This window comes from Vulpes vulpes, chromosome 1 (assembly GCF_048418805.1).
Source record: "Vulpes vulpes isolate BD-2025 chromosome 1, VulVul3, whole genome shotgun sequence".
Lineage (NCBI taxonomy): Eukaryota > Metazoa > Chordata > Mammalia > Carnivora > Canidae > Vulpes > Vulpes vulpes.
Genome location: NC_132780.1, coordinates 85565295 through 85580431, shown reverse-complemented (window position 1 = coordinate 85580431; position 15137 = coordinate 85565295). Strand labels below are relative to the sequence as shown.

The window sequence follows — 15137 nt, the reverse complement described above, 5'->3', positions numbered from 1 at the left end:
TTTTTGTATTAGCATGCATAAGGAGACTATTTTCCTCTCTACTGTTAAGATTTCTTTGAGATATATATTGGCTTTGACTTTCTTATAGAATTCAATTTTAGGGATGCCTGGGTGGCTCAGTGGTTAAGCATCTGCCTTCAGCAGGGACATGGTCCTGGAGTCCCAGGATCGAGTCCTGCATTGGGCTCCCTGCGTGGAGCCTGCTTCTCCCTCTGCCTGTGTCTCTGCCTCTCTTTCTGCGTCTCTCATGAATAAATAAATAAAATCTTAAAAAAAAATTCAATTTTAGAGGTAAATGAAGCCCTTTGTACAAAAAGTTTTCCCACTGAGAAATATGAGTTCCCACTTGATAAAAGTGAGATGAGCATCATTTAGCTCTCCTAGGAGCAAAGGGCATGATGCAGTCATGGCTGGCCCCAACCCTAGACTCTGCTCTTGGTCCAGTTTTGTTTGCCACCTCACTCCAGGGAATCATGGGCGGGCAGTCTTTCTCTCCATGGCATAGTAAGGTATAAATACCACCAATTAATTTGCATAGTTGAAGAATAAAGATAATTGAACAAGAGAGGAAAATTTAGGTCTGATTGTTGCTTTCTTCCCTCTTTTGTTTTCTTTTTCTTCTCTTCTTTCTAAAAGATAGTTACTAAATCTGTCTAAAAGATAGGTATCTATTGTAACATAATAAATCACTATTTTAAATTATATAAGTATGAAATTAATATAACAATATGGATAATAAAAATTAACCTGTTACATGTTTTGTATAAATATATAATATAAATATAGAAAGCAAATATAATTGCACCTCAACATTTGATCAGTTAAAAGGGAAGGCCTGAAGTTCTGGACGAGAATGGAAAAAGAGTGCTGCCCCTCAAAAATATCCAGAGAAGGACACACACACACACTTCAGGGAATAGGAAAGTGACAGAAAAAGCTCTTCTGGTCTGAAAATTGTCAGTAAATTTATTTGGTTTTTATCCTGCTGTTTCCTCCTTCTCTCAGATTAGCCTCTATTACTGCCTTTTCAAATGCAAATTAGATTACCCTCTTATCTCTGAGCTTCATTTGCTCTGTGGTCTCCAGTATTTAGTGGCCCTGCCAGTTGCATGGGAATGACACAACTCACCGGAGTGGAAATACTCCAGCTTCAGCAGCAGGGACCAGAGAGATCAATTTGTAAGCCAGGAAGCTGGCGGTGCTCTGTCCTGGCAACACATTACAATCATCTGGGAAGCTTTTAAAATATACCCATCTTGCCCTTCACTGTTGACCAACTAAATCTGATCTCTTAATTTTGGGGGGTAGGGCCTCTGGGGATCTGTATGTAAAAACAAACAGGCAAGCAAACAAACTCTCAGAGGGGTTTCTAATATGTACTCTGAATTCTGAACCACTGGGTCTGAAAGATTCTCCACCTCCTGCATGAGGGTCTTAAAATTTATGGCAAAAAATCTCTTCAGAAATTTTGAAGGCAACAGTCCTTTGATTTTCAAACAACTAGAGGATTTTACAAATGTAATTATATCCCTTTATTAGTTTCTTCTCTTTTTTTGTTTTCTGTGTGTGTGTGTGTGTGTGTGTGTGTGTTTGCTGCTTTCATTTGTTTTTCTATTCTCTTAACCCCACACCATCATGACTTGGTATTTCATCTGTTGCTGCCTGTTACCTGTTTCACAAACGTTCTGAAAAATTTTTGTTTGGTTTCACGCTTCCCTCTGTTCTTGGTTTAAAGTATGCATTAAACTGAGATTGGTACTGTAATAGGGAGGCACTTTTATTCTGACTCTGTGATCAGTTAATAGGTATCCTTTCTGGCAAACAGATGGGGAATTGAACACAGAGCTTTTCTTTTCTTCTGACTAGCTGCTTGTGTAGGAATTATATAATAAATACCACACAAAGGGACTGCTCAATCAAAAGATTTTACATTAAGTGAAGACAAAAATGTCCCATCCATGTTGAGTGTTTTGTCACAAGACAAAGAAGCTGTGTGTCTCCCTGCCAGGTTATTCAGTGACTGACTCAGAAACAGTTTTTTACTTTATCCAGGGAAAAATCATCATAATTAAGTTGTCTGTTCAGAAATTAGTACTGTATCTTTTTCTTTTACAAAAGCCAGTGAAACACAAGTGCTTAAAATAGATCTTTGGAAAAGCCTGAGTGACTTATTAACAAACACAGGTGCTGCCATCATAAAAATTACCACTCCCTTTCTCATGGGACTAGTAAGAGTGACTTTTTTCATCTCACATAAATAACATTTATTTATTTTCTATATTTTATATTAATAATGATAAGCATTTATAGAAACAGAGCATATAAAATATGGCATTTTATATTTATATTAAATATATTGTATATATATGTGATGTAGTTCTCATTTTTTAACTTAGGGATTTAAGTAAGCTTTGCCTAATGACCTACTTTTCCTCCAGCACTGTTGTCCTGGACTGTATCCCAGCTCAAACACTCCTAGAAGCTGGGTGTTTAATTCACTTGTTTTCCTTATTTATCACTTCCTGGTGGATTCAGTTTATCTACCTATCATAACATGGAATCTCCTGGTAATCAGTTCAGTTGCCAAGGGATTATTCATGACTCTCTATAGCCTCTAGCAGTTCAGCAGTGTAATTCGGAGTTCTGTAGCTTCTGAACTCTTCATGGTCCATTTGGTTCACAGAGATTCATTACAGCTGTTTTTAAGGCTAAATATTGATGTCTAGAATTTTATGGAAATATAGGTGGGTAAGAATATGTGTTCTGTCCCCTTCAACTTGACTTGTGTATAATACTAAAGAAAGACAGGGGGACGAATTTATGTTAAATATGAGTTATGATTCAGGAGAGCTGGCTTTATTTATTTAGTTCCTCTTACCAGGAACTTCAGTGAACTTCAGTTCATGTTTACGAATGCTATGAAATATTTTGAAGTGAAGTGGAGTTGCTTCACTGTGATTGATACTAAAAGTTGGGATGTTATCACAGAGAAGAATAATTATTTCTATCTTAAACTAATCCAAAGTTTACCTTGATTGTATGTTTCTGACTTGCTTCTGTTTTCAGTGGACCCAGCAGAACAACCATCAAAGCAGTGAGATAGGAAAGGGGATTGCCTTGGATATGGAAAGAACTGAAGACCAGGAGTGTTCAGTTGGCAATCTACCTAAACTGCTTTGAGGGTGTCTGCTTTATTTTCATCAAATTCCTCTGCCCTTGTCTTCTTGTCAGCTTCTCATCTCTGTGTTTCTGACAGCTGGGTTTGAACTTGACTTTCATTTCTGCCTCTTTCTTTTGCTCGTCTTGTAGCCTCTGCAGGGCCTTGCATTATGCCTACCCTTTCCTGTCTGAAAGTCTAACTTTAATTCAGATATCCTGGAATCTTTTGCTGTATGAAATATTTGGGATGGTCCTTGAAATCTTTCTGTATTCCTGTTGAAGTGTTTGTGAATGTGCTACATGTCTGGACTATAGAAAGTACCCTATATTAAAGGTGAACTGCCATACAGATTCAGCAATGATGAAGTAGCTAAGATATATTATTTGTCTTCAGTTATTTTTTTCTAAGGAACATGATAATTCAACCTTATTTTCTCAGAGTCTTTCCTCGTAACTTAAAGCTGTTTCTCTCCTAACTATATTTCCCATTTTTATTGAGGACAATGAAATGAAAAAGACTGTCTTTGGATTTTATATAACTGAATTTATGTTAAAGAAAAATTCTTTTGTTTTTTGAGTTATTGTGTTATATTTCAAGGTTTGTAAATATATTAAAATTCAAGTCACTGAAGCCACTGGGCCACTTACTACTCTGTGTAACTATTTTCTTCTTTTGATAAGTAGCAAGGAATCCATTGGTGAAGATGAAGGGAGTAGAGAGAAATTTTTTCTTCCCCTGATTTGTGTAAACAATGTCTCCATGTACCTGATGGCAACCCTTCAAAAGGTGGTGTTCACACCTGGCTATTGAACAGGTTCCAAATTTTTTTTTTTTTTAAATCACAGAATTGACTCCTGAGGAAAGAGCCCAAAAGATTGCCAAGGCCATGCGCAAACAGTCTTCTGAAGTCAAAGAGAAGTGGGAAAGTCTAAATGCTGTCACTAGCAATTGGCAAAAGCAAGTGGACAAAGCACTGGAGAAGCTCAGAGACCTGCAGGGAGCCATGGATGACCTGGATGTTGACATGAAGGAGGCGGAGGCTGTGAGGAATGGCTGGAAGCCCGTGGGAGACTTACTTATCGACTCACTGCAGGATCACATTGAAAAAACCATGGTCAGCACCACTGCCTCAGATAAGGATTTTAAGAAATGTTTTATTGTTAAATATAACACAAAGAAAGTCATATATAAAAACTGTCATAAGAGATTTTATGAAGCCAACCCCGTGACAACTCCACCAAAATCAGGAGATAGAGATTTCCCAGACACAACAGATGTTTTCCATATGCCCCTCACCATCAGAACCCCTCCCCACCAAAATAACAACTAATGAAACTTTCACAATAATTTACTTTTATTTTTCCTTATACTTCTTTTTTACCCAACTCTGTGTCCCTAAACACTTAACTGCTTTAAAAAAATAATGTGAAGTCCTTTTTAATCTCTAGATTTCCCTCTATACCCTTTTGGTTTTCTTTATAATGTGTTTGTTTAAGAAACTGAATTGTTTGTTTTATAGTATTTCTTATAGCTTGGGTTTTGCAGAATGACATCCACATAGTGCAGTTGGGCAGGTTCCTCTCTACTCTGTATTTCCTGAAAATTGGTAGTTGGACTTAGGGATTTAATAAAAAACATACTGGTTCAGACTGGGATCTTCATGTAAAAATTTCATCTCACTGTCTGAATATATTATGGAAGGATTAGCTTAGCTATAAATTTTGTCTGCGGTCAGGAATTGCCCAAAATTAAGGATGATAGATCTGTGGTCTAGAGCCCCTTTGGCTCCTGTATTATACATACCCCCCAAAAATTTAGTAGAATTTAGGCAATAAGAGACATAGTAGTAGGGTTTGTGATAGCATAGTAAACTATAAGGTAGCCATGAGTCAAATCAAAGAGTAAATCAACAAAAAATCAGAAGGTATTAGATTAACAATATCAATATCATGAATGGGATTTTTATTGCAAAAGACCTATGTTTTGTGCACAGACTTGGATAACATTTTCCCTTTGTTTGATGCATGTGGCTGAAAAGGAAGGAGAAGGGTCTAGGAAGTGAAATGAATATGCAGGCAAATTACATAAGTAAATATATGTGTGTAGATATAGGAATAATAATGTCTAGCATTTATTGAGGATTACTGTGTGCCAAGAACTATGTACCCACTTTACATGGATACCTCTTTTATTCCTCACACCACCCCAATGAGGTAGGTATTATCATGCCCATTTTACAAATGGTGAAAGTGCAGGTATTGCTCAAGGCCACATGGCTGGTAAGTGGTAGAGTTTTCATGATTTCTTTCTTGCCCTTCTCTTTCATTGTAGAGACCTCACTCATACTAAGTAATTAAGCACAACTTTTATCCACTATTGGAATTCAAAGCTTTAAAAGTCACCTATTAAATTTTAAACTTAAAAAATTTTATTACTAAAAGAATGTTGATGTCTGCCACCTTTCATTATAAATATACAGAAATATGCAGAACTCTATAAATTAAGTGGGCCTCTTCCTATAGCTCTGGCATCCTGAAAACCATTTCTGTGGATGAATCTGAGTTTAAAATAATAAACTGAAAATAAAGCCTTTTAGTAAAGATTATTTGGAAGTTACACACTTCTTGCAATTTAAAAGATGGTTTTTAAACACCAGAAATCTTGAAGTCACTGGTTTATAAACAGTATATTTTTTGGACTACAAAGATGCCTCTCGGAGCAAGACTTTATTCATTTGAATTTGAAAGTATCAATTTTTAATGCAGTCTGATTAGTGTTGAAGGAAAAATGAAAAGTGATATCTAGGCTTGTTAAAGACCTAAAAGTCTGAGAGGTGTTAATCCCATTTGATTAAAGAAATTACGCACCTCTGCATCCAAATCCTTTTGTTCAAATCTCTACTTAAGTGGAAAGCCAGGAAAAATACAATTAGTATTTAAGAGGAAGGAATAAACTGTGGATTAAAATATTTTAACATCTTATTAGGAAAAAAGAAAATAAAAACCCACATCTCATTAAACCAAATAAAATGGATTCAGTCTGGGATGTTTTACATGTACTCTAAGTACATGCCAAATCCCACTGAAGCTGTTGGCAAATGAAAGTAAGCACTGATTATTGTATTGCTAAATATGATTAAATATGTCAAAGCAACTGGAAAACAAAAGCTTCGGGGGCAATCAAATAATTTTAAAGCCCAAAAATTATCCTTAATCATTCTTATTTGCCGAATACACACCTTCCAACAGGAGAAAGTTTTTTCTTTTCCACATCTGCCAGCAGGCTGCCAGTCAGCACCTTTAATGATAGCAGATGTTTCTGTTTTTATAGCAAAGAAGACCACATACTTTTCTTCTTCTATAGGAAAGTGCAGCCAAACGTGATAAATTGGTTCTTTATATTAAAAGACACAGTGGATCTGAAACCATTTTAAAATTTGCTTTACTTCAAGCCTCTTAATTTGGAAGCTCTTAAAAAGCAAAAGATAAACTCTCTTATTTTTTTTAAGATTTTATTTATTCATGAGAGACACAGAGAGAGAGGCAGAGACACAGGCAGAGGGAGAAGCAGGCTCCATGCAGGGAGCCCGACGTGGGACTTGATCCTGGGTCTCCAGGATCACACCCTGGGCTGGAGGCGGCAGTAAACCGCCGAGCCACCCGGGCTGCCCGATAAACTCTCTTATTAGAAAGATTCCACACTGCCATAAAACACCCATGAAAATAAAATCCAATGACCTTTTTTGGTCAAAGGTCTTTTAATATTTTCACCTGTGGCTTATAAGAGAAAAACATTATTTTTACAGAGAAAGAATTAAAACTCCTCAATGTTCTATAAGACTTTAAAAATCTGTCCTGAAGTTATTCTCTATTTTGAAAAACTTTCTCCATCTTTTGAAATCAAGCACATATTATTTAAAATTATGGAAACCCAAGAACACTTCCTAGCATTTCATTTTTCATCTTTGGTAGCTGCAAAATGCAAAGACATTGATTTTAAAAGCTGATTAAAATTCTTGAGTCCCCTCAAGTAATCTAGGAGAGAATATCAATGTATAATGTTAAAATGCAACTTCCCCACCCTAACCCCCCTTCTGTCCCATGCTTCCATGTTAGTGGTTCATTCTTTAGGCTTAGAACACCTATTATCATATAACTGCTTTTCTCATTGAACTGTTTTTGTGCATCTGTCTGTCATCCGTGAAAGCTCAACATCTGCAGCCATGGGAGAAAAACTATCACAACTTGAAAAGATTTTTCTTTCCATTTTCCAGCAACTCAGATGCCTTTGTGAGCTTCCCTTCTTCTGTCTGACTTTGAAATATGGGTGCTTTCAGGGTTCTAGCAATGTTTCTTACTTTACACACATTGATTTTCATGTTCACAGTTCCAGATGTTATTTATACACTGTTCCCTCCTAGATGTGTAACTTTCACTCTGACTCTGGGCTCTAGGTCTGTTCTTCTGACTTTACATCTTGAGTTTCTTCTTGTGGCTTTTGAGCATGTTCAAGAATTTTGAAACACTAAAACATATTCTCTGATTAACCTAAAATTAATTTCCTTTTTAAAATCAAGTACCTTCATAATACTATTTTGATTTTTATCAACCATAATGATTATTTTTAGCCAACCATAATGATTATTTTTAGCCTGTGCATATTATATAAGGGGGAACTATATAGAGTAACTGGTTTTGGAGAGAGAAGGGAGAAAGGAAGTGGTTAAAGAGCCATTCTTTTTATTAGCGTAATGAAGAAGCCAAATTAATATTGCAGTGTGCCAGTGAAAATTCATGCTCGTTAAAGCACTCTGATGTATAATATTTCATTAACTGAACTTGGTATGGTGAAAAGGAAAAAAAAAAGTATGTAGACATATTCTGTCTCTTAAGGGGTGGGATGGTAGAAATAATGTAATTTGAGGGCTGGTGCTGTGTGTTCACAACATCTATTACATATAAGTTCAGTTTGGTACATGATTAGCTATGATTTTGTATTACACTAAAGAAATAACAATCTACTGTTCTCTTTTAGTAACTCAATTCTGTTCCCAATTGTACATTGGCATAATCTTGCCTCAGATATCATTTTTATGGGCCTTCATCAATAAAAGTGAATTCTCCCCTCTTGTATTGCAGACTTTGTGCTGAATACTGGAGAGTGTCTGTTCTCAAGAAGCTTCTATTCTTCTTTGGGGGTATCAAGAATATGGGTGTACTAAGAGCTCTGATAAGGAATGATATTTAAAATATATAACAACTGGCTTGTATGGCACCAAACAATCAGTATGACCTCCACCGTAAAGCCCCATTTGTGTGGCTGCAAATGTGCTGGCTGAAAGTCCTACCTGGATTCAAGAAAGCCGAGAGAATGCTGGGGAATATGCAGAGGGGCCTTCAGCTAAGAATGCTGAGGGAAGGGCCTCAGGGAAATCTTCCCTGAAACAGGGTGGATGGGGCACCTGCGTTGAGTCTTGTAGGGTATCAATGGGATGTAGGCAAAGACTTTCTTGGAAAAAGGGAACATGAACATAGAGGCAGGGCGAATCATGTGGAGAATGGAGAAAACTTAGTGTTTTCATTATTCTGTTTGCTTCTACAGGACATATTACTGTTACTGGCCCAAAATATCTTTTGTTTTTTTCTTTCCCTCTTCACATACATCCTCCACCCTGACTTGTACCATTTCTTTGTCCTGTGCCCAGAGGTAGCATTTGTCACTAAGCCTCATTTTCCTCTTTTCTTATAGACCTCACTCTTCCTGACCCTCCTCTAACCATGTGATAATAATGATTTGGAAAGGATGAAAACTTAGCTCTTGAGTTTATAATAGTCATAGGTTTTGTGGCTAGGCAACTTGTTCTTACTGGCCCCTTTCTAACTTATTTTAAATGGAAATGTGTTCAAATCAAATTGTTGCATCAGGTGCAAAAGTAGCAAGGTAGCCATATTAAGAAAGAAAAAAGAAGGAAAATATGAAAGAAAATGAAAAATCGAGTCAAGAGTAGAAACTAGTGAAGTGGATAATAATGACCATCATTTTCCAGATGAAATTATATAAAATGGTAGATTCATTTCAATGAGTTTGCATTATGATTTTTCTTTTCATGCAGCTATTTAGATTCTCCATGTTATGTGGGATGCCTGGGTGGCTTAGCAGCTGAGCATCTGCCTTCGGCTCAGGTCGTGATCCCACGTTGGGGGATCGAGTCCCGCATCCGGCTCCCTGTGAGGAACCTGCTTCTCCTTCTGCCTGTGTCTCTACCTCTCTCTGTATATCTCATGAATAAATAAATAAATTAAAAAAAAAGATACTCCATGTAATGAAGGATGACTCTGTGGCCAGTGGTCCGCATTGCTAAAGACCTGAGCTGAACTGTCATTGAGTGTACAACTGCTGTCAATGGCCTCTCAGCTGGTCTTGCCATTTTCATTGAAGGAAGGTTCAAAATACCACTTTCTGTTATGTTCTTTTCCAAGGTCGTAATTTTTGTTTTTATTCTTCCAGGCATTTAGAGAAGAAATTGCACCAATCAACCTAAAAGTTAAAACAGTGAATGATTTATCTAGTCAGCTGTCTCCACTTGACCTGCATCCATCTCTAAAGATGTCTCGCCAGCTAGATGACCTTAATATGCGATGGAAACTTCTGCAGGTATCAGTTTATCCCTCTTCATGATCCAACTTTACACCCCAGGTGGTCCTTAAACCCTGCCTCATTATTCTACTGCACTGTCATTTTCTCCTTCTTTACTGGTAGGTGTAGCATATGATATCGTCAAGTGTCTGTCTTTTCATGTCTTGAACCCAGAGGCCTCATGTATTTATGAATCTAGGTTTTAGTGTAATTTTATGATATACTATTCATATGATATTTGTAGAAAACTGCACAGGGTCAAATCACGGTAATTGAGACCTGTGATAGGTCACAGAAACATTTTCCCATAATGGTTCATGAAGGAGTAATTTTTCTTACTTTAATCATGTATTTATTTTTTCCTTTTGAAAAGTTAAGAAATCTCCATCCTTCTTCCACTGTTTGCTATTTAGGTATCTTATTCATTTTTTTCAGTTAACACAGTTGTACTGTTGTGGTGTTTTTACCTTTAGCTCTGTTGAGTATTACTAGATATTAGCATTTGCAAGTCATATATGTGAGTCAATAGTTTTGGGTTTTAGTCTTTGCAGACTAAATGTTCAGTGGCTAGTTCCTTGGAGTCATCATAATCATTTTTTCCCCTGAAAACTAGCAGGATAACTTAAGTGGAATATTGAAAAAATAATTCTTACCTATTTCTCTATTTGGATCCATAGTATTTAATGAGACAAATGAACAATTGGAGGTGGTACACAAAAGCATTTTATTTTATTTTATTTATTTATTTTTTTAAGATTTATTTATTTATTCATTCAGAGAGAGCGAAGAGAGAGGCAGAGACACAGGCAGAGGGAGAAGCAGGCTCCATGCAGGGAGCCTGATGCGGGACTCGATCCTGGGTCTCCAGGATCACACCCCAGGCTGCAGGCGGCACTAAACCACTGCGCCACCGGGGCTGCCCAGCATTTTATTTTAAAGATATAATATACTAGGTTTCCTGAAATAACTCAAATACCACTGAATACCTAGTGGTTCATATGTTTTTCATGAAGTTGAAAATGTAAGAAATGACTGCATAGTGTTAAACAATGTTTTCTATCTTTGAAAAGAGTGTTAATAATCTGGTACTAATAAGGCAGGATCTGTTAAACTCGTAATTTTCTAAAGAGTGGAACACAGATGGGTTTGACTTTCTCTTTTTTCCTTCTGCACCATTTCCCTAATTCATTACCTTCATGTAGGTATTCCTGTGGCCCATCGTGATGCCTTTTGCTTGTATTATCACTATCTCCAAAGATGAGAAGTCAGGGAATACATTATGCTTAAAAGAGGATATGGTATTCTCTTATCCTTATCTCTGAGTGTTGTAACTATTAGAGCACAGATGTTAGTTGCTGGTTGAATATGAGGGAAAAGAATCCATGCTGGCAGTAATGTCACTACATTTCAGGACTAGTATCTTCTCTTCTTAACGTAAAGTATGGAACTTGAGCGCTTTTTGGCTTTAATGAACGAAGCACTTGCTAATGCAATTTAAATAGCTAACCAGAAGAAACTAGAACTTCCCAGTGAACCAGAGGTATACATGTTTCATTTAAAGGCAGCTGAAAATAAGATCGACAATCTAAGCAGAACATCTGACTCACACTACATAGACCAGGACCAGGAAAAAGAAGATGGAAGTGTCAGTAGGCTATGTGGAGTCATTACTAATTTGCATTTAGTTTCTTGGTATACCAACTCTCTGCATTTTCATAATGTAGAGAGCTAACAGTGGAAGTTTTGAGGACAGATTTAGAGATTACACTAATTGACTGGTATACACTTAAATACCCCCAAGTCGAGATAATTGGACACAAACATGAAGGCAAATAAGAGATTCCATTTCATAAATCTTTGTACTCTCCATCTACCTCTATCTATCAATCCATCATCTAATACTATCTCTCTGTCATCTACCAGTCTTTCTGTCTGTCTGCATTTATTTGTTTGTTTTGTTTTGTTTTTGTTTTTGTTTTTTGTTTTTTTGTTTTGTTTTGTTTTAACCCTGGGAGTATTTTAGACTTGTTTTTCATTTGCTTCCTGTGGCACTTTTTAAAAGAGTAAAAGAGAGATGAGTGGCCCCTGGCCACAAGGCCACATCTTAACTTTAGATGGCTTTAGAGCTTTACTGCTTTTAAGGCAATGTAGAGGAACAGTAAAGCAATAGATTCTGGCATCAGATTAATACTGTCCTGTACTCACTTTCTGTCCTTGGACAGCTCTTTGTATCCCAATTTCTTCATCTGTAAAGTGGTGATAACCCAATATGATTATTGTGAGGGTTAAAAGAGTTAATTTGTATAAACTGCTTAGAAGAGTGCTGTTTGCTGTCTGTCACTTTGTACCAGAATCCTAGTACTTTGATTCCAGAGATAAAGAGTCTTTACAGGCAATCCTATCTTGGGCAGTAGCATCATTTAGTAAACTGAGGGATGCTGGAGAGAGAGGTGGGTGGGGGGATGGGGTAATTGTGGGATGACCATTAAGGAGGATACCGGATGTCATGAGCACTGGGTATTATATACAAATGATAAATTATTGAAGTGTACATCTGAAGTTAATGATGTACCATATGTTGGCTAACTGAATTTAAATAAAAAAATACTTAAATCTAGTATATTATTAAAGTCATTGTTTTCAAACCAAATTATTTCTTGCATTTATATGTGTAGGTTTCTGTGGATGATCGCCTTAAACAGCTTCAGGAAGCCCATAGAGATTTTGGGCCATCCTCTCAGCATTTTCTTTCTAGTAAGTACCAACAAAGTTGACTGTTCTCATTAATTGAATGAATGAGTATATTCTTTCACTTTCCCTCAAGGAGCCATATTCTTTGCTACAGATATATTTACTTATATTAGATAAATGTATAAGAAGTAATATTAAGATTAATTACAATATTGTTTATTGGTTATTACTTGTAATGATCTGTCACAGTCTTCAAAATGGAGCAAAACAATTTGTCTTTAGCTATGATTTTTCACTGGACCATCAGCTATAATAACTAATGTAGTATCATATTGTCATTGCTATATCATCAGCAAAGGTTATGAACTTTTTCACAATAAAGAGATCATTTTTATATTTTAAGATTTCTAATTAGTTTTTCTTCTTAAAAAGTGTTTATTAATTTAAAATGTACCTGTATCTTTAGAAATTAAAAAAAAATAGCTCCCCATGAATCTTTGAGATTTTTATTAGGTTCACTGTAATCATACTTAGTTTTTCTTCTGGTCAAGTATTACAGATGTAGCCAAACCACATATTTAGATTTTTATGTAATATTCTCCAATCGAAATGTTTAATGTTACAGACTGCTAATAAGATCTTATCTAAGTAATTTAAGCTCCTACTTTATCATTCACTGCTGGGGAAGCTCAAGAATGTAGGACTCAGAATCATCCAAATTAAGATTAAAATATTAATTCTGCCTTTCATTACACCTGTTGATTCCTGAAAGTTAATTTCTTTATCTTAAAATTACTATAACAATACTTATGTTTTTCTGATCACCTTGAAAATTAAGTGAGAAAACACAATGAGTTTCACAGCACCTAACACAGTTCCTGGCACTGGTGCTTTCACTATTAATTTCTTTCCTTTTATTTTTCCTGGCAAACGTATGTCAGAAAGGTTTGTTTAGTTCAATATAAGTGAAGTTTAAAACTTAAGGCTCAAAAAAATAAAAAAAAATAAAACTTAAGGCTCAGCTTATTTCCCAATACGGTAACTTCTTTGTATCTATAATAATAGAAAAAACTGAAGTAATACCATGTCTTCCAACTAAATTGATTTCATTTAGGTTTTCCATTAATCATTTGTCATGGTCAGTAATCTGCTTTACCTCAATTCAAGGTCAGGCTTTTCTATTTTCACAGAATCTGAATTACTCATTTCCTGCCCTTCCTGTCCTCCAGAGTCATGCTCCCCCTCTTCCCCTCCTTCCCCTCTCCACAGGCACACATGTTTTCCGTTTCACACACCTGAACCCTTAGATAGCCTGTCTTTGAGGATTGTAGACCTTCCTGCAATATACTGAGTATGAGGATGCATTTCTAAAGTTGGGATGCTATCAGTATTGATAGTCAATAAGTTTGCAGTATCCTCATTAGGTATGAACTACTTCAGATTTCTTAATCTTAATTAAAGCTATGTGCTAATGCCAAATTAAGGAGGAATTTAATAAATAAATAATTGTGACACTATTTACAGTTTTTAGGATTAGTTATCTATTAGTATTGATGAAACCAAACCCTACACTTTCACCTACCTTAGCAACCATTCTTTCATAGTAAAAATCCAACTCATGCACTTTAGGAAAGGAAACATGGTAAAATTCACATGCACTTTGTGAAATTCAAGTATGTTGCCTTTTATTGTCTGGCACTGATATTCCAAGGAGGTCGGAGTTTTTCGAATCAAAACAATTGTTAACATAAATGGAGAAGTATAAACAAAATACCAATTAATAAATTGAATAATTGCTATCTCTTGCTGCTTGGAATCATTGACCTTATAATATTTCTTGGACTTCAGCCATGGTTATAAAAGTAGTCTGTTTAGTTAGACACAAAATAAAAATGACCTGTTAGCCTGGTGCCAACACCGAAATGAGGTTGGCTCTAATGAGAAATTTAATATACCTACTTCCACGTTTTCATCATCCTTTTCTATTTTCATGGACATAATTGGAGGAGGGAGTGCTCACATGTTACAAAGAGAAGGATAATTGTTGAATAGAAAAGTTACTGAACTAGTGGTCAGAAATCTTGAGATCATGTCTGAGCTCCACCTTATTTCTAAGGCAAGTTATTTCACTTCTGAGTATTAATTTAATTCCTTATGTATCAAGTGGAGCTCTAATATGTTTTTGTTGGCTTCCTTATCAATGGATATACTTGAAAATGGTTTGCAAAGTTTAGAATGCTATATTTTTGTAAGATATTAATATGAATGAAATTCAGAAAAAATAATTGACGACAATTGGCTATATGAGGGTCTAGTGATAATTGCAAAGATTTGTTTGAGTTGCTTGTTTATTTATTAGCAAAATTCCTTAGTTGCTCTAGCTTTGCATGTGTAAGTCTTAAAATAATTGATTTATATAGGAATAATATGTTTTTATAAATAAGGAATAACTGGAAGTGTAAAAAATAAGTACCTCAACAAAAATAAGTACCTAAAACAAAGTATAAAATCTCAATCATAGTGATATCTAATGTAAAATTAGGAAACTGTGTTTTTTGGGCATTTCAGATGAAAGTAAGTATTTGGAATTCTTCTATCCAGATAATTACCTTGTTTTTTTTGTTGTTGTTGTTGTTTTTGTTTTTTTTTT

General features: G+C 35.7%; 1 protein-coding gene across 11 annotated transcripts in view; it reads left to right on the top strand.

Moving 5' to 3' along the window:
- UTRN (utrophin) overlaps positions 1–15137 on the top strand; it is a 497326-nt gene that overhangs the window by 398396 nt on the left and 83793 nt on the right. For all 11 annotated transcript variants that reach the window (XM_025997956.2, XM_072719084.1, XM_025997957.2 and 8 more), the window contains 3 exons: positions 4006–4274; positions 9668–9814; positions 12472–12550. In XM_025997956.2, coding sequence (XP_025853741.2) covers positions 4006–4274; positions 9668–9814; positions 12472–12550 — 495 coding nt within the window. The remainder of the gene's footprint in view (positions 1–4005; positions 4275–9667; positions 9815–12471; positions 12551–15137) is intronic.